We start from the raw sequence: 25,311 nt of genomic DNA on the forward strand, positions 1-25,311 counted from the left end.
GAAGAGCGTTCCAGGCGTAAGGGGCAGCAGAAGAAAATGGACGAAGCCGAGCAAGGGAAGTAGAGGCCCTTGGGCAGGCGAGAAACATGGCATCAGAGGAGCGAAGAGCACGAGCGGGGCAATAGTGTGAGATGAGAGAGGAGAGATAGGAAGGAGCTAGACCGTGAAAAGCTTTGAAGGTTAACAGGAGAAGTTTATAATGGATTCTGAAGTGAATTGGAAGCCAATGAAGAGATTTCAGAAGCGGAGTAACATGGTCAGAGCGGCGAGCCAAGAAGATGATCTTTGCGGCAGAGTGGTGAACAGAAACCAACGGACTGATGTGAGAAGAAGGAAGGCCAGAGAGAAGAAATAAGCAATATTTCTCTTCACTCAAGGGTAATTAACAGAATAAATCACCCTCCATTTTGATCTGGAAAATGCTCTAATTAAAAGCAATTTCATGTATGCTAGGTGATATCCTTGGTCTTACAAAACCCCAAATCCATACACACAACCTCTTATAGTAACAATGAAGTTGCCTTCCCTGCCCTAGCAGGTGCTCAGGTTATGTTGAGTACCATTCCAACATTATGAGGAATCCCATTCAATCCCACCCCCCTCCAAAGCCAATTAACACTAGTATTTCCATTACTCAGCGGCTGAAACATCGCACATGAGAACTTGCATGTGCGGAAACATTCAGCACAAAACACCACAGACAGAATTTTTACATCATCTCAAACTCCGTTTACCAATATAGGATTCAGAATTCATCTGAAAGCCATCAACTGATAAGTTACTGAGGGATTAGATAGCAGAAAGTGCACACCCATCTTCCCCAACCTGGTTCGCTCAAGATGTGTTGGACTGCAAGAGTTTGTGGTTTAACACAACTGGAGGACACCAAGTTGGGGAAGGCTGGTGTACATTTTATACGCATGCAAGCATGAACCTTAAGAAGACTTCAGATGTGTTTTGAAAATCGGTAGATTTATGGTAATAGAACAAAAGAAGAATGAGTCATTACCTAAACGTACACGCTGGCTTGGATCAAGAGTTACTGTGAGTCAAACTCCACTCCTAGGAAGTGGGAGGAGGTAGTCTTTGCAGATGCCTGTTTCCCCCTGCAGCTTCCTGTAAATCTTTTTGGGGTTGGGGGTGGAAGCGGTGTGCGCTTGCATTTGCATTTCTGGGTGGAGTGGGGGCACGGCTACAGAGGGAACAAGCTAAAATCACCTCTCACTACCACCACCCCTTTCACCAGTGGAAATCTCCACTGGCTTGCAGTTCCTTCCTCAAATAAAGGAGCCTTGACATTCATGGCAGGGCAACTCATAATCTAACCTACTGACCATAAGTGCCCCAAAGCCCCACCCCATGACCCGTGTGTGTGTGTGTGTAAGGGTGAACCAACACCCGATGTCTCTACTCACAAGAATGACTGTGAAAACACTCCTTCGCCTTCATCCTCATCGTCATCCTCATCGCTGGATTCTTGCTCAGCCGCACTGAACCTGGCGCTTGACGACCTCTCACACGAGGTGCTCCACTCCACTGAACTGGTCAGAACAGGAGGAGGGGCATTTGCTTCTATGTCATCCATGGACGCCTCTTCGCCCTTTCCATTCAGGGCCGGCTTCTCGGCTCCTTTCTTCCCTTCAGTGGCTTCTGATGCCCGAGTACTAAGCAAAGGCCTCTCATGTTTTTCTATCCACGCATTGTAATACCGCACAATGTTCTCATGGTTCAGACGCGACAGCAGTGTCACTTCCCCTTTAATTCTTCGAAACTGCTTGCTTGTGGGGTTTATGTGGATGCGCTTTACTGCATAACAGCAGCCATCCAGTTTGTTCTGGACCTGACCATTGGGAAGAAAAATATATAAGATAGACATTTCAATCAAAACTACACAAAACTATTTCTTCTGGACAGTTTCCCAACCTTTTTATTCTCTCAGTATGTTAACAGTCTATAAATTAATTTTAACTTTGCTGTTTTAAATGTATTATTATTTATTTATTTATTACATTTTTATACCGCCCAAAAGCCGAAGCTCTCTGGGCGGGTCACAAAAATTAAAACCATGAAAAGCATAAAAACAACCAACAATTTAAAAACATGAATACAAAATACAATATAAAAAGCACAACCAGGATTAAAACCGCACAGCAAAAATTGATATAGGTTAAAATATAGAATTAAAACAGCAAATTTTAAATTTGTATTTCTGCACTGCTGCTGATTTTATCCTGGTTGTGCTTTTATATTGTATTTTATATTATGGTTTTATACTGTTGGTTTATACTTTGAATGGCTTTAATTTTTGTGAACCGCCCAGAGAGCTTCGGCTATTGGGCGGTATAGAAATGCAATAAATAAATAAATAAATAAATAAAAATAAAACCTCTTCCACCCAAGAAAGCTTTGCCGCGCAATGCCATATTCTCTCTCTCTCTCTCTCTCTCTCTCTCTCTCACACACACACACACACACACACTACAGAATGATTACTTGCTCTACTATTATGCTTCATTCTCACACAAAAATCACAGGAAGGTTCCACAGAACAAAATTAGTTTCTTACTGCGCACTGTATGTACCTTGACAACTGCTCCAAAGGCTCCTTTACCAAGTAGCTGTAACTCTTCAAATTCATTGTAATAACGAGAAAATTGCCTCTGTGTTTCGGTGAAGAATACATCGCTAGCAAGCTGACTGCTGGGAATAACAGTTTCAAGATCATCTATTCCTGCTGAATCTGAAACAGGAAAAAAAATGTAATTGAGAAAAAACACACAGATGAGCCATTTAATATGAAATGATAATAATCAAAATGGTTGGTATGATGCACGCAGTGGTAGATAAAGAGCTTCTGTTGAAAGGCAGCCCAATTTCTTTCAATGTGCTGCGTTTGGAGCTCTAAATCATTACCAAGTTATGTTGGCAGATGTCTCAAACCATTTCAACAACATAAAAGAGGCAAGCCGGAGCCACTTCATGAAAGGAAATGTGAAAAGCCAAGTAGAGGGTTTTTTTCATAACCTCCATAGTTGTTTGTACAAGCTCTTTAAATGTGAAACAATTGTAGTGAAATTGCAGATGTAGCAGAAGTATTTCTAACCTCCAACAATAGTACCTCGCTAAGATCTTCCCATTTGCCGTTTTTTATTCATTCAAAAGGCCTGTGGCCTGGAAAGTTTTTCAAGTTAACCGAACGAAAGCAGGAAGGAGGTGACCCCCGAAAGTCAAAAAGGGGTAACAAAAAGGGATAAAAAACCAATTTAAGAAAATAGGATGCTTCTGTCAGACCCTGGCCTCACTACAGAGTGGTGAGATGGTGAGGGCTGTTGACACGATTGCTCAGGCCCCCAGGTTTGCCAGAGAGCTGAGGGTGTGGAGCCAAGTAAACCAAAGAGTAGAATGTAGATGGTGCAAGTCTCTAAGTGACTAGAAATGGACAGAAGTAAGAGCATGTTTATTGTGCCTACTTTATGGCAGTGAGGACACCAAAGTGACGTTACATCTGACTGAACTTTTTTGAGTGGTAAAGGATGACTACATCTGGACCCTGGGAACCTACAAATTTTGAAACCCCAAAAAACCTGATGTGACAAGTTTGCTGGGCACTTTGAGGATGAGAAGTTCCTAATCACTCTGACCTAGATGGCATTATTGATACAGTTCTTGTGGAGGTGTTCAGAGTACTGTCTGGTCTAGTTTTATGGGATCAATTTCAACTGACGCAGTTCAAGGAGGTGGACAAGGTGCCACCCTTTCTCAACTTGGATATCTGCCTATGAATTAAAGTCAGAGGAAGCCCGTCTGCATATTTCATTTAAAAGAGAAATATGTTTACTGTATATTAAAAAAGAGAGGGCCTTTTCTGTGGTGGCCTTTTCTGATTTTGGAACACCTCCACCTAGGAAGTACACCTGCCAGGTTAAAGCTTTTTATTTGTCCAAACATTTAAACAGTGTGTGTGTGTGTGTGTGTGTGTGTGTTTGTGTTAGTTAGCTGGAAGAAATATTCTTTATGTTTCTCAATGTTGTTGTATTGATGTTTAGGTTTTGTGCAGCTTTTACCATATTGAATATATTACTTTTGTGCATGCCATCCTGAAATCCACCTTTGGATAAAGGCGAAGTTATACATGTATTGTATTGTTTTCTCCATACAATGATTGCTATTAGTTTTCGTGTCATACTTTGGCTACGTTCAGTACCTGAACATTTACCTACAGTGAACCAATATTTTGGGGGAAGTAAAGGTCCAGCTGCACCTTTAAGATTAACTAAACGATTTTATAGAAAAATTATGAACTTTCATAGGTTCCTACTTCTTTAGATCCTAAAGTGGAACAGTGGGATATATTTGGGAGTTACCTGTTGTCATTCAACAAGTATATTTAGAATCTTATTTATGTATACAATACTTTAAAAAATGAATTATTCCAAGGACTTTACTTTCTAGCTTTGGGAACATTTTAAGCTTGCCATCATAGTAGAGGAGAGGCGTGTGAGCAAATATAAAGACAGATATACTCATGAAATTAACAAGTTCCATGGTAGGAAATATTTTCTGCATGAAAACTATGAAGTAATAATGATCCTGTGATGTTTCAGGCACAAATATTTTATGATATAATTTTATTTTCTAGTAATATCAGTTTATTTTAGAAATTACAATTTTATACAATTTGAATTCTCCCAAACAAAATGTTAAAAAAATTAAATCAAAGGTATCAAAACTAGAAGAACTTCAAAGGACCTTAACAACTGCCTCATAATCCTGAGAGGCATTTTATAGCAATGAGTGTGATCTCTTGATTAATACTTTAGCATAGTCTGAGCTTTTACATTCGAAATTATGTTTTTAATTTCCATTATTGACATGCTAGCATATTAGAAACCATTGAACTATTTACCTTCTGGGCTTTCTTCCGTTACAGGTATTTTAATTTGTGGTGGGTTTAGAAAATTATGTTTTAACAGCTGCTGAGGGCTCCATCTTTCTTTATCTTCCAAGCAAACACACCTGAACACAATCCAAAATAATATAGGTTTTAATATTGGTATAGGTCAACAGAACTCCTGTTAGTATAGAGATATGCACAGGTAGCAGTTCTCTGGATAAAGTAAAATTAGATTAAATGCCTTAGTGCGTCAGTTTATTCAGATAGCGGCTGAATCACAACATTTTTAGCATCTTAACATCACAAGCGTTATACCCAACAGTGAGCATCTGCAAGCAGAACAGACACTGTTGGGGTAACAGATAACAAAACTAACAATATATTTTAGCTTGAAGCTTTTACTGCCAGGAGCTTAGCCTTAAGGAGAGGCATTCCTATCATTTAGACTAGGGGGGAAACCGTTCAAAAGCTGGGAAACCACCAAATGATCAGTGGTTGGGGAAAAAGGGACTGTGTGCTCCCGTGGTGTTGAGCAAAAGGCAAAGCGATATTTGATTGACAGTTCTTCTGGCCTGTCTCCTCCCCCAGTCCTCCTGATGGTATCTCATCAGCCATTGCTGCAAAAAAACTAATCCCAGCGGCTCTCCTAGAGCGGCACTCACTCTTTTCCCTGCTCTTGCCAGAGGGAAAAGTCCACTCAATGCAATGGGAAACTCCACACAACACGCAGCACAATGGTTGTGTAGGAACTCTCCTCTGCACAGCGTGGATATTAAGTGTGTTTTCTAAAAAAAAAAAAAAAAACCCTCCACCATGGGGTGGAGTTTTCCCTCCAGACAACACATTTCTCAACGTTGGTGTAAAAACTCCACTGTGAAGTTCTAAAACCACAGTTGAGAAATGTGTTGTTTGAACTGAGCCAGTGTTTCTGGATGCACAGTCTCTACCAGGGCTCAACCTAAATAGTTCCCTTGGTTTGTGATCTTTGCATCTCTTCATGTTGAAACTACTATGAACAACACTGAGAATCCCATCTTAATTAATCTATGTCAGAAGCATTTTTTTTTGTTAAATTATATATTTCATTCATTGTTATTTATTACGGTCACAGACCAGCAAAATCAACACCAAAACATACAAAGGATAGATAAAAAGTGACATAAAAACAAAATACAGCTTGGTGAGTTGCTTCTCTCAGAAGGATTGCAATGTTATTTTTCTAATTTGCATTGAGGTCATGAGAAACTTAAGAGACCCTTTCAGTAATATGGGAGGACATATTTGAAGGGAGAGGAAGAAAAATAATGAGAAATGTACATACTTTTTCAAAAAGTCTTGAAAATCAGCAGGCAAATCATTTGGAATTGTGACTGGATATTCCTTCATTATTTGTCCCTGGCTGAGAGCAAGCAGCAGCAAGCCCAAGCACCATACATCTCCTTTTTTCCCTGGTTTGTTTGGCAACGCGTCCTCACTAAATCGAACCCTGGTTTGCTCAAAGACATCCTCCTTACAGATATCCGCCAATCGTTTGGAAATACTGTAGTCCGTCACCTTGATGTTTCCTTCAGTATCCACCAGAATGCTGGAAACACCCAGAACCTTGTGGACCACAGAATTACTGTGTAGGTAGTCAAGGGCTGACAAAAGCTGGGTTGTGTAATGACGCAGCTGATCCATGGGGAGAGGGATCTCTTTGTCCAAGTATGTAGAAAGGCTGGATCCACTAACGTGTTCCACCAAAATGTCTACCACGATCGAATCACTGTGCTCTTTAAAGCTCATAGATAGGTAATGGACTATGTGAGGATGGTTTAACTTCATCAGAGAGCTGAATTCAGCTTCTGCTCCCTGAATCTGTTCAAAAGAAACAAAAACATCAGTGAGTGTTGCTCCAATTAACAAATTAGCATTGCTTCTCATTAAAGGGGCCTTCCATACCAGTGACTGTACCAGGTTCAAGCAGGCAGCTGAAAGCAGCCAAAAGTCTGATGTTGCTCACTTATAAACATTTTAAAAGCCTTCTTTAGGATCTGAATGGTGGAAGGGAAGGACAGAACTATGGTGATGGCCATGGAGACACAGAACACATGTGGCATGAACAAGTCCCATCCATTTTGTACTGAAAACATATACATTCCTCCCGTTTTTTTAAAGCCCTTAGCAAACACTCTCTGCAAAAGCTATTAGCTTTTTCCTTACTAACACTCCAAAGTTATCCATGCAGATTTCTAGATTTAGTGTTTCAATCTCAAACAGTTTAGCAGTTTTCATAAGGCACATTTCAGGTGCCCAATATTTTGATACTGTTTTAGTATTCACTATTAAAAAGTGCCCATCTTCCACCACATCAACATAAGGTGCTATAAGATTAATATAAGACACAAAAGTGTTGTTACCTGTTTTTTGCATTTTTCAACCTTTTCCTTTTCTTGACTTGTGAGAAATTTCCCCATTTTCTTTTGCCACTGAAGTACCCATTCATATACAATGACAAAGTTGCCAGTGCACATCTCCAAAGCATTGTAGACTGATTTACCAAGCTGCTCATCCTTTTCTATATTCAGAAATAGGGATAAAAGTATCAGTTTCTGATGAAGACCGTTTCATAAATGCTAAGAGTTAGACCATCATAAAAACCTATATTTGTTTCTTCTAAGTTCCAGCCAACATGCCTTTTCAGCATTAGTTCAAATTATTTAAAACACACACACACAGAGTGAGAGAGAAGTGAATGTTCAACATCTCTAAAATTTCCAAGAATAATTCCACTGGAAGACTCAAGTGCTGCACTTTTGGCAAACACTGTAAAAATGTCTTGTACTGAAGAGTGCTTAATGAGAGATCTTAAATGTTCACAGTCCAAAAACGGGCCATGCACATATGGAAGATAGCTGCCCACAATGCCAAAGCTTTGCTGGCTCTTATTGCAAATGTTTCACTACAAAAGGACAAGCAACTATTCAATTTAGAGTGTGGCTTGTCTCTCCAGCATCAGGGGCTGCTAAAACCACATCACCCTCCAGCAAAGCAGAAGCTACATGTGTGGCTCTTCCCCCTGTATAAAGGAGAGCATTTGTCCCTGGAAGTTGCCCACCCGTGTGATAAACAACGGCGATTTGCTTCCTCCAAATGTGGTAGTGGTCTTTGTTGTCATAGCATTCATGCGTAGGTTGGCTTTCTGCAGCTCAGTCGTGTGTCTTCCATTTCCTTGCTGTTAGGGTTTCTTTTCAATTTAACCTTTAAAAAATGTGTTTTAATGTTTTAACGGTTCTTGTGTCTATAGTTTTTAAGGTGTTATTGTTTTAAATTGTTGTGCACCACCTTGATAGCTTTTTAACAGATAAGGTGGTATAGAAATGCTATAAATAAATAAATAAATAAATAATCTATATCTATATATATCCTTGGATCCTCATCAGACATGCCATATTTTACGTATTCTAATCCTCTGGATCTTAGGAAATGATCATTAAAGCCCCTCTTGCCCTAATTTGGTGCTAACGATGGTGGGAAGCACAAAGCAAAACCAACTGACCGTAAACTCTTTAAGGGTGATACAAATGAGGAAATACCAGATTTGGAAATAATTATATAAATTTAATTATGGCAAAAAATCAAGAAATGAATGGACTGGATCCGTCAAACTGCCAAGTGAAGTCGCAATCACAGAATGGTGCTTTCTGCCTTTCTCCTTCCCTAATATTCACATGTTATTCCACATATAGGACCATTTTTATTCCTTAGGCTTTTTCTTCCCCCTCATTTCTATGTGGGGAAAAATACAAATACATCTAAAGTTCTTATATATAGTAATTGTTTCACGTACCTATGCACTTTCCTTTGTGTACCTTAAGCTGGCCAATACCACTGGTGTTGAAATACAGAATTTCAGAAGTTCCCGGAGAATCATCAGTACTGCATGCAGAATGCTGACGTTCTCTCCTATAAAGCAAGCATCAATCATACTTTGTTTTGAGTTGCTCATATATATTCGATAAAAGCCCTTCATTACAACCTAATTCAGTCTTCAGAGAATAAACCCGGTGAATATACCCGGTCACTACGTTCAACATCTAAGGTCCTCCTCCGGGTGCCTACTCCGAGAGAGGCTCGGAGTGTGGCAACGAGGGACAGGGCCTTTTCAGTGGTGGCCCCCAGACTACGGAACGATCTCCCTGACAAGGCTCACCTGGCGCCAACGCTGCTATCTTTCCGGCGCCAGGTTAAGACTTTCCTCTTTGCCCAGGCACAAGGCAGCACATCTTAATCACCCACATCTTTAGTTTTTTTAATGGTTTTTAATGCTTTATGTGTATATGTTCTGCGTTTTAAAATTTTAAATTTTGTATACTTGTTTTTATCTCAATTTTAGAATTTCTGTAAACCGCCCAGAGAGCTCTGGCTATGAGGGCGGTAATAAATAAATAAATAAATAAATAAAGCAAAAGGCCTTATTCACCATGGTTAAAGCCATGGTTTAAGGTGTCTTCTGAACACGGCTTGGCTTTCTGGCTTAACCACCGTGGTTAGCCATGGTTTAAGGTGTCTTCTGAACGGGCCCGGTGTGTACGAACATGCAGTTGTCCTAAAACACTCCCAACCCATTCAAAGGAATAGCGATACCTACTTTGAACGCCCAGTGGAATGTGCACGATATTTGTTGTTCCCTCCATGTTCCGTGACGCCTCCATTTAAACTGGCAGCTATTTTGTTCCCTGCAGCATCTCTACTGGTACTGTTGTCCTGGTTGGTCAAAGTGGCACTTTCCAAACGCTCCTGGAAAGACAGAAAGGTGCTCTGAACGTCACCCGGCAGCGCCTACTTCCTCCCATGCCCCACAATAATTTGGTGGTTTCCCAACTTGGGTGCAGTTTCCTTCTTATTCTAAAATTTCTCTCCGAAGGCTTAGTTTCTGGCAGGAGGAGCTTTAAACTAAAATATATTGGCGTTTGGGGTATTTTTCCCTGCCCCATTTTGCCTTTGGCCCTCTCCTTACCTTCAGCCTTGCCGCCACTAGAATGTAGCCCAAAATTGAATTCAGCCCTTGGGCTGACTTTCAATGCCCCTGCTTTAATTAGCTGAATATGTACTTTCCCTGGTTGAAGTTCCACTTCCAGGGTTCAGATGAGCAGTCAGCATGTCTGGTTTGAGTCCAGGTTACCTGCGGGGATCGCCTTCTCCCGTACAATCCGCCCCACACACTTAGGTCCTCTGGGAAGAATTTACTACAGTCAGCTAAAATTAGGCTGACAGCTCTTACCCAGAGGACCTTCTCTCTGCTGTTCCCAGACTGTGGAATGGCCTGCCAGGAGAGATTTGCCAACTTAACAGTCTTTGTGAATTTAAAAAAATCTATAAAGACTGACGTCTTCCGGCAGGCCTACCCAGTCGAATTTTAAGATGTCTGGCTGTTATTTTAATAATGTATTAGTTTTATATGTTTTAATCAGTTATATGTATTTTATGGTATTTGTATCTAATATTGTTCCCTGCCTCGATACAGAGGGAGAGGCAGGTAATAAATAAATTATTATTATTATTATTAAAAACATTATTATTTTCCCTGCAATATTACTCCTGTTGTCAGGATGGACTATGTGAAGAACACCGGTCACTGCAAAGTTGCTTATTGAGAGAGCAGGCAGGGACCCCTACACACAAGTAAATTGTTGTGCACGTGGACTGAAAACTAGCACACTGAAATATACAATCTTTCCAAAATAAAATGAACAAACTACCAATGAAATGGGATTGGGTGAAGAATCATGTGGACACATTTTTGAAGTGAAGAAAGATTTGGGGAAGCAGTATAGAGGATCACAAAGTCACAAGGGTTTGATCCAGACTTGCCTCTCCGCATATGGAAGGGCTCCTACCATTTGCACAGGGAACCAGGATCCAGTTGAGGTTACCCACTGGAAGATGGGGAGGCAGCCATTTCCTCCAATTCCCCCTTTCCACTGCAGCCCCCAGTGCTACCTGTTCATAGGTTCCCTCAGTCAGTCTTCTGCATGAGGACAATGTATGCCAAAAATATCTGGGGCCTTTAAGTAATGGATAAATCAATACAGATTTATTTATTTATTTATTTATTTTTATTTAATGATTTTTATGCCGCCATTCAGCCAAAAAAGGCTCTCACGGCGGCTTACAAAAGTATTTCTTGACAGTTCCTGCCCACAGGCTTACAATCTAAAAGACATGACACAAAAGGAAAGGGGATTGGGAGGGAGGAGGAGGAGGGGGAAAAGGAAACCAAACTCAGGCACTACAATCTTAGTTGCAAAGTTCAGCAGTTACAGCTGACAGCAGGAGGGAGGGGGCTCTCAGCTGGAGCTGGACCCAGGCACGGTGGAGAGGTGCCTGGCTGCTGCTTCCTCCCTCACTGGTGGCCTCTGCAGTGACAGTTGGTAGCAGGAGGGAGGGGGCTCTCAGCTGGAGCTGGACCCAGGCACGGTGGAGAGGCGCCTCACTGCTGCTTCCTCCCTCACTGGTGGCCTCTTTTTGTGCAACATCCACTAAACTAAAACTGGTACACACAAATTGCAGGCAGGCATCCAACAGGGACTGGGAGATGCAACATTGGTCCTCTACTCCCAATCCCCTACTCCTCACTGTCAGTCAACCCAAGCCCTCATGGAGCAGGGATACAATTATCCACTTGTACCTGAGCACTTCAGAGAGCTCGCCGTTGATGCAGGGCAGCAAAAAGCATGCTGTGGGAGAAATGAACATGCATACTGCTCACCCAACCTTAATCTTCTTTTCGGAGGTTAATAAACCAGTTGAATATATTGTTTGACAAAGATTTTGGAGGGTACATGCAAATTGGAGCCATCTCTAGAAAATTTTTAAACTGGGGATAGGGAACCTATGGCCTACATGCAGGTTGGCAGTATCTTTCCATTGCCTCAGCCCCTCTGCCGTGGAGAGAAAAGCTCTTATCTCTGATCAGTAGCTAATAAGTACTTCTCTCTGCTGAGCACTGAAAAAGGATGCTTCTCTAAGTGGAATTTGGATGGGGGTTGGATTTTTCAGCTCTGCCCACATTGCCTGTGGCCTGGTCCACTACTGGCTGTGCATAATACCCAAGATCATCTCCAAAATGGAATCTCGCTTTCGGTTCTTAACCCATGACTTAAAGGGTCAGTTCACACACTTTTCTCAACAGTGGTATAACAACTCCACTGTGGAGTTATTACACCACCGTTGATGAAAGTGTTGTCTGGACGGAAAACTCCACCCCACAGTGGAGGTGTGTTTTTTTTAAAAAAAAAACCCACTCCAACCTGAATCTCCACACTGTGCAGGGGAGAGTTCCTGCACAACCGTTGTTTCATGTTGTCTGGATGGCTCCGTGGAGTTTCCTGTTGAGTGGAGTGGAGTTTCCCAGTGGCCACAGAGTTCCCTGGCAAGAGCAGCAGAAGGAAAAAGTGCTGCTGGGATTGTTTTTTTGCAGCAATGGCTGATGGGTTTCCATCAGGAGGACTGGGGGAGGAGATAGGACAGAGGAACTGTCAATCAAACGCTGCGTTGACTTTTACTCCACTCCACAGGAGGCCACATCCGCTCAACGGTGGAGTCTGAACATGTTGTGTGGTGAGTACCCCCTACAAACTCCAATGCTGACTGGAGTTTTCCCACTGAGTAGAGAAAAGTGAACTGAGCCAAAGTCTGACTGGCCTCCTTCCCAGAGAAATACATGCTTTATTTTTGCACCTGCTTGCTCCAAAATGAGATGACACATGTTTTAAAGTAATTTATAAAGAGTTCTAATGATTACAGAACGATGATGCCCATACTGGTATCCTAAAAGAGAATTTTAGAAAAATACCTGTTTTGCTATTTCTTTCCTTTTTCTTCCTTCTTTCTTTTCTTCTTCCCTTCTCTGAATCTCATCAAGAATTTCCCGTTGCTGAAATAAATGTAATGCAATGAAATGATCTCTAACCTTATTTCAGTAAGTTTAAAGAAAGGATTTCTTAACTTTTTTTAAAGGACTATTGAAAATGTAGAAACTCTTAGATAATAAAAATATTGTTCTGATAAAAAAAAATAGAAGGAAAAACATTCTCAGAGAGCAGAGCTTCTGAATTAAGAAAAAAATAAGTTTCTAATTTACATGCTAAAAGCAGGCTACTACAGAAATAATGAATGAAATGGATGAAATAACAACAACAACAACAACAACAATATACTACTGGGCCAAGAACTTTAAAGAAGTTCAATAGGTCAGCTAAAGAGTTCACCCTTCTTACATTGATAGGGATACATAGTGGACATAATCTGGATGAACATGTGAGCTAGGTCTACAGGCAGGCATCCACAAATCCAGCTCACCAGAGGCGAGTGCACCCAGGCCATTGGTGAGCAGCACATGCAGCATCAAGCAGATCTTTACCCCAGAGTTCTCATTTCCACTGCAGCTTTTGGGCAGGTAAGAAACAGCCGGACTCCCTTCTGAGCAGCAGAAGAAAGGCTTGCTTATGACCTTTTACATACAAACGAGAATGGACCTTGCTTCCTCTCAAGACCTCTGTGTACACCAAAGGACTCATAGGAATAGTGTGGATGGATGGCAATCACAAATAATGGCTGGCTGCTAAGCTGAGGCAACGTTTGTGGACCTTCGTCTTCAGGATCAGTAGGCCATGACTTGTTTTTAAAAATAAAGAGGGCCACTAGCAGCTAGCTCCCCACACCAAGCTATTTTTAAAATCCTTTCAGAAATTCAAATGCAGCTTAACATGTAAGCAGACTGCTTTTCAGGAAAGACAAGCTTGGTATATATTTTTATTTTATATTTATTGTTACATGTATATACTGCCTTTTTTCCTCCAAAGGCAGCTTACATGATCCTCCTCTCCATTTTTTCTCACAACAACCCTTTGAGGTAGGTTTGGCTGAGAGGGACCGGCCCAAAACCACCCAGTGAGCTTTATGGCCAAGTGGGGATTTGAACACAGATCTCCTAACCACTACACCACACTGGCTCCTATATACAAACAGAGAGCGCTGTTGGATGACAGGCTACATATGCAATTCTCATCCCACTGATTTCAGCTGAAGAACTGCTCTTAATAGCTCAGGATTGCAGGCTGAGGCTGTTTGGGTGTTCATACGTAAGGTGAGGAAAACAGAAATATAAGATGCTCCCACCATCTCCTCTTCTTTCCTCTTAAGGTCTTGTTTCTGCCGCTCTTCTTCTTGGGCTAGTCTTTCTTGCTCCTTTTGTTGATTCTTCAGCATTTCTTCATGGAAAGATTTTGAAGGGGGGTTATTGTAGTCACTGAGAAATGACTGTGTATAAGCTGCCAATTCAAAGATCATCACCTGGGGAGGAATGGCAAATGCAAAATTTGATAAACCAAAGCATTTACAAAAGTACCAATCCTAATTGCACTTCTCTGACAAAGTGCCACTGATCTCAGTAGAACACAACTGTTTTTAACTTTTTTTTATTATTTTTAAGCTATCTAGCAAGACCGGCACTGGTCCTCCCAAATGTAGCGTCAGGAGCCCTTTCTGCATGTAATTCAGTGCTGATAACCCCAACTGGTTCTGCTGACAGCATACCTTGACACCAAAGGCAACCATGCATAAAAACCATTCTGGCACTGCATTTATATGGGTCTAAATCATGCTGGTAAAAGGGAAGCTTCAAAATAATTTCTTAACAATGCATTTCAGAATGGAACAATAGAAAAGCAGCACCTTTTTTCTTTTTCTTTCTTTCAAAAAAGAAAAACTAATCAGAAACCTCCACTTAACAACATTCATGTTAATCATTGAGAAATATATGTGGAACACTATTAAAGCTATTCTGTCAGAATGAAGACAACTGAAGATGATACTGTAAACACTAATGCTAGTGAAAGGGAGAACTTTACCCATCAACCACATTCAATGAATTCCTTATAATGATGCAATCTGCCTTGCGTAATTTGAGAAGGTTTTACCCTTCAAGGCATCCCAAAAATAATTTCACATAAATATTTATTTATTTATTGCATTTTTATATCGCCCAATAACTGAAGCTCCCTGGGCGGTTCACAAAAATTAAAACCATTCAAACTATAAAACCAAAGTATAAAATATAAAGTATAAAAGTATAAAAGAGTATAAAATAACAAAATAAGGTGTAAATATTTGCTATAGAAAAAAGGTGCATCTTTCTCTACGGGTTTAATATGAACAGAACTAATATCACTTGTTTATTTCATACATCATTGAAAAATGTCCAATAACAATATTTAGATACTGTTAATATTACATGATTATTTATATTACACATGTATACCCTATTTCTTCACTTGCATGATGAAGGAAGCTAGCAGAGCAATTAGAGAAAACCACTAAACAAAAAAAAGCAAAGGTAGCCATGCTGAAAGTAAGAAAAAATCCAAAACCCATGTTAGTGTATTACCTTTATTATGCCAACCAAAAGATCACAAAACACATACAAAAAGATCACCAAACAAACTGCCCCCTGGGAGGGAAAAAGCAGCTTGTAGACTGGTATAGGCAGGTCTTCTTGGAAAAACCAGTCTCACTGCATTGTTTCACCTCCTCTCAGGTACTCCAGACTTAACCTTACAAACAGTGGAAATCTATATGATGTCTACTCCCTCACTGACATAAGCTCTGCCGCTCAGCTAGCAAAACATTAAAATAATAGGCAAACTATACATAATGAGTTGGATTTATACTAAGTTAGTCATTACTAATTTTAGTCCCATTTACTTCAATGGAACTAAGGTGCGACTAACCTAATCCCCATTCAGGCTTTCCTTATCCATGTAAGCTAAACACGCAAGGAAGGTGGGCATACTAGCCCCAGCCCCAGCCCCTCCTCACGCATTTCCATTGCCTTCTATATGTGGACAACAGCATTCTGAGAAAGATTTCTCTCCTTGTGCAGGCTGTCCACATATTCTAAAACGCTGCAAAATCATTTGCTCTGTTGCATCGTGTAAGGTTTGTGCCTACTCATATTCATATGGGTCACAAACCTTACAAGAAGGGTGTTCCAAGGCCTCATCCTAGGGGAGCAGGTACTTGCCAAACCCATGTAGAGCACAGGAAAGGATATGACAACCTTTGTTCCAGCAAGGTTAGACACATTTGGGTTACTCTTGCAGAGGTCATGATTAATAGAAAGAGACCTCATGGCTCAAAGTTCACAATCTCACAGACAATGTCACAGAAATAGCTATCAGTAGGAGCTGAGGTTCTCAGTACAAGAACACAACCGCTGCCCTCAGGTACTTGATAAATAAAGATACACACACACAAACACAGCATGTCACATTCCAATTGAAAAGCCACTTGTATGTTGTTCAATACCAAGGGCAAAATTAACAAACTTACCTCTCCACAATGCTCTTTTGCCAATTCCTCTAGCCTGGATTTTAACAAGTTAATGTTTTCATTTGACAAGCCCTTTGCATTTTTAAGCTCAATTTCTGGAACACTATAGGGAAGACATAAGTCACAAGAGAGGAGATTTGAGATTTACAAATGCCTACATAAATTATATTACAGCATTGTACCCCTCACTCTACATCATCCAAATAAATAATCCTACTCTGAAAGAGTACACTTTTCATTTATTTTAAGGACCTCTAGGCCACCTTTTAGAGATGGAATGAGTAACATGTGCCCCCCACCCCCACAAATTTGGTTACAAACCTTTTTAAAAAGGCATCCATAGTGGCTACAGAGTGACAAAAGGGTCAAAATTAGCTCATTTGCCAGCTAATTTTGACCATTTTAGTGCCCCACAGGAGTCAAAAATAGCTTGCAATCAAGCTAATTTTGACAGCTACTGGTGCCTTTTTTTCTCTTCTGGCGCCACTGTGTGCGTGTGTGTGTGTGTGTGTGTGTGTGTGTGTGTGTGTGTGAGACTGGCTCAGCGGGTGAAAATGGCCCCTGGACCTCACAAAGTTGTCCACCTTTGTTTTAGGACAAAACTCTCTCAAGCCATCTTAAAAAGAATAAATACAATTCCAATACAATACAATAAAAATTAAATCATTTCAAAAGCTTGCATGACACTCATATTACAGCCAACGAAAGCAATATAAGACATTAACATTTTAATAAGTTCATCATAATTAAAAGCAGCTCAGAATAAAGTTTGAGCCATATTTATTTTCTGTTTGTTTGGCACAAAGAACTGCTGTAATCTCAACATGACTTCTGCCAACTTGACTTGGACCTGCAATCTCCATCATTACTTCAGTTATCCTGTGCATTCAGAAACATGCTTTGAATAGATTTACACAGATAAAAACTATTTCCATATCTAATTTCAGTGGAACACATTCATTTAAATGGGAACAAAAACTGGGCAGGCATGTTATTTTTCTTATTTAGGAAAGTACAGTATAGATTATTTACTCACATATCAGGGTAGGTTTGGGGACACTTGACCCACAAGTCAACTTTGGCATAGACTTCATGGTCACCAGTTAAGCCCTGCGGTCGCAAAACTAGATTGATTTCTGGAGACTGTCGTACCTGAAGCATTAAAAACAACCACCAGGAGTTAATAGCTACTGGGAGAAAATAAGAAAGAGCTTGAAGGTTTTACAATTCTGCATCCTAACTGAATTGGATTATGGTTCTTTTTACTTTTTCAGGCTATGTTTAGCTCATATTCACTGCTCTAAAGATTGGTATAAATATAAAGTTAAAAAATATACACCAGTGCTCTACTACCTCTTGTTAATATCTTATATGTAGACAGCATCCAGATTGTTTGGGATACATGGCTTTGCATTTTAATACTTACTTTTAAGTTAAACATCATATTATGTGGTCATAACTTTATAACAGAGCATGGAACTCATCAGTTCTATTGACATGAATAGAATAGTGTTTAATGTTGTCACTCCCTATCTTCATTTTCTTTGCCACCTTAGCAACAGTTCAGGTATACTTTTGAAAAATTGCTGTATCGATGCAATATCCTGGCTGTTTCACCAACATTGCACTGGTAGAAGAGTCCTTGCAGCAGAATGAAAGGTTGGGACTCTTCTATGGGAATCTCTACATGAGGCTTTTATTCCGCGCTTGTGATTGCTCATTCACGGTAGTTTGCAGGTTCTTTACATGATGTCATCATTCTCCAGGGCCTCTCCATTGCTTTGTAAGCTTTATTCTACTCTTTTTGTTTTAAGGTTGGGGAAAGTCCTGCATTTTCACAATGCTGCTATGAATTCTGTTTCTTGGTTGTGCTAAAGCGTAACAGAACCCTACAAACCGGCTTTTGAGTAACCACGTTATTTTAAACAAGTCTCCCTATGAGATGTTGGCAATTTGGAAAAAAGTAAGTTGTCAGTGGCTGAGTTCGGACGACACGCTAATCCGGGGGGGGGGGGGGAATAGGAACAGAATGGGAAACAACCGTTGATTAGTGTGTCATCCGAACTCAGCCAATATTTTTATAATCAATAGTAAGTTTGTGTGACCATGGCTGATATAAACACACTTTAAAGGATTTAATCAATGTGATCTAATCAAATATAGGTTTTAAGCAAAGGTAGGGCAAACAAAACTCCTGAAGGGTGTTGTGGTACATCTGTAGCACCTGTGCAGTATCTTCAGCATCCATGTGCCAAGTCTGATTAAAGAAATAAAAGAAATGAAGTGCCTTTCTTCCTAGCCTGTACCCAGGGCATGCGGCCTCAAACTGCAATTTCTTCTGCCATCTGAAGCTGCCTACATTATTTAGGTGGCTCAAGAAAAAACCTTCTTGAAATAGATTTAAGAATTCAATTGTTTAAATGCCAGATTTTTAAAAAAACTGACTGACATCTCTAGAAATAAATTCTTTTTAAGTTTAGGTAGCAAATTATTTTTTCTTAAGCCATTTCTTTTCCTGGAAGGGGCAGGTTATGTCTGGTTACAATGTTTTAGATTGAGGTTGTCAGAAGTATAGGAGTTTGTCTTGTAGACAGGAGGATTTTTCTTTGTAGGTTGCAACCCTTACTGCTCTGTCTACCTTTGGACATAAACTTCAGTCATCAATTTCTTTTGGCTATCTATTCAGATATATGGACTACTTACATTAATGCATATATTTAAGATATGAGTGCTGAATTTCTGTTAATGTAATTATCAACTGACTGACTTGATTATTCTTTTGTTAGATATATTTGCAATTTAAAAAGAGAAAGTATAACAGAAAAGAAAAAGTCCAACCCAATAGCAATAACAAACAACAAAAACATTTTTATTTAAATTTGTACTTTTGCATTGCTGCTGTTTTTATCTGGTTGAGCTTTTATATTGTGTTTTATATTATGGTTTTATACTGTTGTTTTATACTTTGAATGTTTTTAATTTTTGTGAACCTCCCAGAGAGCTCCGGCTATTGAGCGGTATAGAAATGTAATTAATAAATAATAAATATTCAAGGGAAAAATATTCAATGGAAATCATGAACAGATTACATTTAACAACACAAGTGAAGGGGAACTGTATCAAGTGTCGCACACAAATGTCTTGGGATAATGGCAGAGTCTTTTGGTGAAACTAGCATGAATAATAACCCTACTAATTATGCTTAATGTAACAGCATGCAAAATAGGTTCTGGTGTTAATTTTTACCATACACAAGATGCATCACAGTTTAGCAGCAGCACTTGGGAGAAGCAAAGAAGGACAATTCCCTTTGATACTTATTATCTCACTTGCTCACTTTTGGTGAAAGCAAATGATGTTTACAAATAACCACAGACCCATGTTTCTCAAACAAAACTCAGGAGGGAAAAGCAAAAAGCTAGATCATGCACACTAGAGACATTTAATTTAAATCACGACTGTATAATCAATTCTGCAATAGAAAAGGCCCTAACAGTGATAATCCTAATGTACTGTTAAGTTTCTCTAAAGTCAGCCATGTGTAATGCAAAATCTAGAAATTAATTAAACCACAAGGGTTAATTAATTCCTAGTAGTTAACACCATAGTACAAAAGTTACAAATATAGTGCAGGTTTTCCTATATTAAAATATCTATAACTATATTAGTAGAAAGGTTTTGTGAAGATCACTATTGTGTTTGCTGAGATAGCTAGAGAGGCCTCATATTCCTAGATTTATATATCACTTTAACTTTTACTGCAGTAACAATACCTACTAATGGTATAATTTCTGGAATAGGTAGGTTCCAAAAATCTGTTGTGTACACTAGCTTCGTCTATTGGACGGTATAAAATGTAATAAATAAATAAAAATGTAATAAATAAATAAATAGGCTCACATTATCACAAATTGTGATCCAACAAGCTGAAAGTAATCCCAAATGACAGTCAACCAGGAATTCAATTAATTTCCTGGTTTGCTATCTAGGTTCCTGACAATTCCCTTAAATTACAATAATTGTTGACAGAATGCATTACGCTTGGTAAATCACAAGTTGTGCAAGTTTGTGATAATCTGACTTGTGAGAGGAATCTGAAAATTTTGGCTGACTTTGGTAGCCAGTTACCAGAGCACAACTGACATTCCATCTCTCCTGCAAACTGGGTGAAGGGTGGATTCTCAGGTTGAGTTGGGGAAAGGAGGGAGGTTTATCTCTGCAGGCATGCTTGAGCTTTGGAGGTAGGTGGAAAGCATCTAGAATTTTTTCTGCTATTGAGAGTATTTCTGAAGCTCACCGCAATAAGGGAGATGAACAACACCCCCTTCCAAATGGTGTGCTTGCCAGATCAAAAGGTATGGCCATTGGTCATTATTGGTGACCTGATGAATGCATTTCCCTGGAACTCTGCATTTCATGCTTGGTCACTTCTTTGCCTCCCCAAAGTGTCCGTACTCACAAAAGGGATAATAAGCTAGCCTTCACCCTGACATGTTACAGCAATGAAGAAATATGAAAAGAAACATATATTCCTAGAGTATCCCAGAAATCAACGTTAAAGCAATGAAGAACGCGAGAAAATGTGGGAAAGAAATATATATTTCTAGAGATCCACATAAGTCTAGAACAGAGGAACTATCTTCTAGGTATTCGCCAATTCTCTTCTAGGTAGCCAGTTCTGAAGTCTGAAATCATTCCCTCTGCCATAGGGTTTCTATTTGCTTGTTTGTTTTACGTTTATATACCACAATTTTATCAAATGATTACTTGGAGAGTTTTACAATAAGAATAGAGGGAATAACAGTCCCGAAGCCAAACAGCCAACTAAACAGTATCAAACGGGCCTTTTGCGTGGCACACAAAACTGAAGATTCAGTTAAACTTCGAATAATTGTCACCTCCAACATAACTATTAAGGCCAGTTTCATGTAAAGATGCCACATGAAATACTTGAGAGAGCGCCTCTCCTTCTATATGCCTGCCCAAGACCTTAGATCTGTTGGAGGAGCCCTTCTCCGCATCCCATTAATGCAACATATACGCTATGTTGGGACAAGGGAGAGGGCTTTCTCTGTTGTGGCACCCCGATTGTGGAATGCCCTCCCTTGGAGGCCCGATTGGCGCCAACATTGACTGAATTTCGACACCAAGTAAAAACAAGGCTTTTTAACAACGCCTTTGATGGTTAAACTCACTGGCACATTGTTTTAACTGCTTTTAAATTATATATTGTTTTAACTTGGATCATGGTTTAATTTGTTTTTAACTGTACATATTTATTGTTTATACTGTATGTTTTTATCTGTACGCCGCTCTGGGATCTTAATGATATAGGGCGGGATATAAATGTTTTAAATAAATAAATAAATAAATGAAATTGCTTCTGCGCAGCCAGTGCTCCATGCTGTGAACTGTTTAAATACAGCAGACTGCCACACGGATGTCTGGCCACTGCCATGCAGTTTGCTTTGGGGGTGAGCGGCCACTACAAATAAAACAAGCCCTCAAGTTCCTGCATACCTGACACGAATTGCTGCAACTTCCCGTGTTGCCTGTTTCGCACGCAGCAAAGGAATGCGGATTCTAAGCTTCCCGTGGTACGAGAAAACAAGCATCGAAAAGCTAAACGCAGACACAACTCTTTCAACCAACCTAATTAGGAATGCAAAAGGCCTCGGTGGTTAAAGTCACGCGAAGATGGTAAATGCTCTCGAGCGGACCACCTTAGAAAACAAAAGGTAAAAACAAGAACTGGGGCTAGTCGGGCAGGCAGGCGAGAGCTTAAATTCAACAGCCTCAGATGAGGAAGCCCCAAGGGCCAAATTGAGAAAACCCTAAGGAGGCAGCCTCCTTAAGCACCCGTTATTCCCACGAGAGACGGGAGCGGAACAGCTTTCTTTCGCGTTACCTTCCAGGGCTGGCCAAGGCGCAAGTCTTGGAAGTCCCTCCCGTAGATGGATTCCAGCACTTGCAGCTCGTTCTCCTGGCGGAGCTGGTAGCTCTCGGGCTGCTCCGGGGACGCCTCGGCAGCCTCGGCCCGCGGCTGCCAGACTCCGCTTACCCGGGCCATGGCAGCTCCGAGAAAGGAAAAGTCGGAGGAAGGGAGGCGAGCGCCTTAGCGCCAGGCCTCTGCCCCTCTAGCCTGCCGTTCACCGTTGAACCGCGGTGGGCGGCACCCAGCAACTCTTCCGTCCTGCTTGCAGGCCCCGCCAAATGCCGGTGCTGCCCCTGGCGAGAGCGTGACGGGAACGAAAACAGCGAAGGCGCTGTTTTGCATAGGCCTTTCGTTGACGCACACACCCCTCCCGTGCATTTACTGCTGTGCAAACCAGGCCCCGCGCTCCTTCTTCGCAACCTTTCTTCTGGTTCCTCTACATGCCCACAACCGCCGCCGCCACCTAAGGGTGCAACCCAATGCATGTTTAGTTAGGAAAAAGAAACCTACAACTCCCAGCATGCCCCAGCCTAGCTGCAAATGATGAGGCATGCTGGGAGTTGTAGGACTTTCCTCCTAACTGAGCATGCCTAGGATTACACCCTAAAATAGCTTTCTTCAATCTAACTGCCCTACACATATTTTGGACTACAACCCCCAGTATTCCTGATCATTGGCCATGCTGGCTGGGGCTGATAGGAGTTGAAGCCCAAGCATTTAGTGGGCACCAGGTTGGGAAAAGCTGATCTAAAAGAAATCCTCACTTCAAATGGGTATATGGTGAGCGAATGGCACCACCACTGGAGGGGTCAGTAGCACAAAACAGCTGCCAGATAGTGCAGCAGCCCCTAAAAAAATTGGGCCCATGGCGGGGTTTAAATTACTGAGGTGGTAGTCCCCTCACTTTTTATGATAACTCCTTTAAATAGCTATCAATGGCTGCTAGTCATGATAAACATATAAAATATATTGGATTAATTCCTGGAGGAGAAGCCTATCAATGGCTACTAGTCCTGATGACTATTTGCTATGTGCTACCTCCAGTATTAGAGGCAGTAAGCCCATATACACCAGTTGCTGGGGAACATGGGCAGAAGGGTGCCATTTCCTGCCTGTGGGTTCCTGGTCTACAGCTGGTTGGGCACTGTGAACAGAACCCTGGACTAGATGGACCCTTCGTCTGATCCAGCATGGCTCTTCTTATGTTCTTATGCATCGCTAAGGTATATGAGAGAAAGGGTGTTCTTGCACTCATGTTTTGGTTGTGGATATCCCATTGGCATGAGATTGGCCACTGTGGAACCAGAATGCTGAACTATCTAGACTGTTGGAGCCAATCTACAGTAGCATTTTATCCCTGTACTATAATGTGTGGCTCACGCATGAGGCACTTGTCTTGTTACTAATTCTCCCCCGGTATTCCATTTCCTCCCAAACTACTTTTATGGTGTTTTTCTCAGTACTTGCTGTTTATTGGGTGCTTCCAGACAAGGCTTTTATGGGACCATCACTGTGCCTCATTTATGGAATTGTACCGGGCTTTCAAACAATGCCTTCTTGTAACCTTCCTGTGTTTTCCAGGATGGGGTAATGCAGACAGGAACAGGCTTGACTCCTAATGACTGGGAACACAAGGGACAGGGAACAGGTTTCACTCCCACCCCAATGACGTCTCCGAGTGCACCCCTTTACTTCTCCCCATATGTCTATAGCTACCATCTGTGCTGTACTTGGGGACCATGATGAAGTGAGAGCAAAATCTGCCCACCGTTTCTGACACCGAGATGATGGAGATCTATGATTGGATCTTCCATCTATTTAGCAAATGGCAGCTGTGAGTTAGGGGAGGGAGGCATAACCCTTTCCACCAGCACTATTATCCTGATAAAATTAGACACCCCACCGCCCTGAGTAACTCAGTGACTGCTGCCATAGACATCAAAGTGATGCACGTTGGGGGGGGGGGGAATGAAAATGACAAGCCAGTGTGCAGCCACTATAAAGAAGGCATGTTTTATTTATTACATTTTTATACCGCCCAATAGCTGAAGCTCTCTGAGCGGTTCACAAAAATTAAAACCATAATAAAACAACCAACAGTCTAAAAACACAAATACAAAATACAGTATAAAAGCACAACCAGGATAAAACCATGCAGCAAAAATTGACATAAGATTAAAATACAGAGTTAGAACAGTAAAATTTAAATTTAAGTTAAAATTTAGTATTAAAATACTGAGAAAATAAAAAGGTCTTCAGCTGGCGACGAAAGGAGTACAGTGTAGGCACCAGGCGGACCTCTTTGGGGAGCTCATTCCACAGCCGGGGTGCCACAGCGGAGAAAGCCCTCCTCCTAGTAGCCACCTGCCTCACTTCCTTTGGTATTATTAGAAAAGGAATTGAGAATAGAACTGCCAGTATCATACTTTCTTTATACAAATCTGTGGTGCGAGCACACTTAGAATACTGTGTACAGTTTTGGTTACTACACCTAAAAAAAGATATTATAGAGCTGGTAAAGTGCAGAAAAGGGCAACTAAAATGATCAAGGGTTGGAGCATCTCCCTATGAAGGAAGGTTACAACAGCTGGAATTGTTTAGCTTGGAAAAAATGGAGGCTAAGGGGAGACATGATGGAGGTGTACAAAATTATGCATCATGTGGAGAATGTGGATAGGGAGACATTTTTCTCCCTCTCAAAATACTAGAACCCGGGGTCATCTCATGAAGCTGATTGGTGGGAGATTCAGGACAAATGATAGTTAAATTATGGAATTCACTACCACAAGATGGAGTGATGGCCACCTTTAAAAGGGGGTTGAATAAAATCCTGGAGGAGAGGGCTACTTGCCCTGATGGTTGTGTTCTACGTCCAGTATCCGAGGCAGTAAGCCTGGGTGCACCAGTTGCTGCGGAACATGGGTGGGAGGGTGCTGTTGCACTGTGTCCTGCTTTGTTGGTCCCTGGTCGACAGCTAGTTGGCCACTGTGTGAACAGAGTGCTGGATTGGTTCGATCCTAGGTCTGATCCTGCATGGCACTTCTTATAGTCTTATGTCCCTCTCCCCCTTCTGAATGCAGCTCCAGGGTTGTATGGAATTCAACTATGT

The 25,311-nt window shown here is 41.0% G+C and overlaps 1 protein-coding gene across 1 annotated transcript in view; it reads right to left on the reverse strand.

Moving 5' to 3' along the window:
- The window catches only part of EIF2AK4 (eukaryotic translation initiation factor 2 alpha kinase 4), a 52,571-nt gene extending 29,963 nt beyond the window's left edge, over nt 1-22,608 (reverse strand). The window contains exons 1-12 of the mRNA XM_063117719.1: nt 22,176-22,608; nt 17,304-17,419; nt 16,268-16,370; nt 14,057-14,230; nt 12,732-12,812; nt 9,525-9,673; nt 8,724-8,839; nt 7,294-7,451; nt 6,216-6,751; nt 4,907-5,016; nt 2,583-2,740; nt 1,416-1,840 (exon numbers count right to left, since the gene is read on the reverse strand). Coding sequence (XP_062973789.1) covers nt 1,416-1,840; nt 2,583-2,740; nt 4,907-5,016; nt 6,216-6,751; nt 7,294-7,451; nt 8,724-8,839; nt 9,525-9,673; nt 12,732-12,812; nt 14,057-14,230; nt 16,268-16,370; nt 17,304-17,419; nt 22,176-22,337 — 2,288 coding nt within the window. The 5' untranslated portion in view covers nt 22,338-22,608. The remainder of the gene's footprint in view (nt 1-1,415; nt 1,841-2,582; nt 2,741-4,906; nt 5,017-6,215; nt 6,752-7,293; nt 7,452-8,723; nt 8,840-9,524; nt 9,674-12,731; nt 12,813-14,056; nt 14,231-16,267; nt 16,371-17,303; nt 17,420-22,175) is intronic.
- Nucleotides 22,609-25,311: the final 2,703 nt, after the last annotated feature.

This window comes from Elgaria multicarinata, chromosome 2 (genome assembly GCF_023053635.1).
Source record: "Elgaria multicarinata webbii isolate HBS135686 ecotype San Diego chromosome 2, rElgMul1.1.pri, whole genome shotgun sequence".
In the NCBI taxonomy this organism is placed as follows: Eukaryota; Metazoa; Chordata; class Lepidosauria; order Squamata; family Anguidae; genus Elgaria; species Elgaria multicarinata.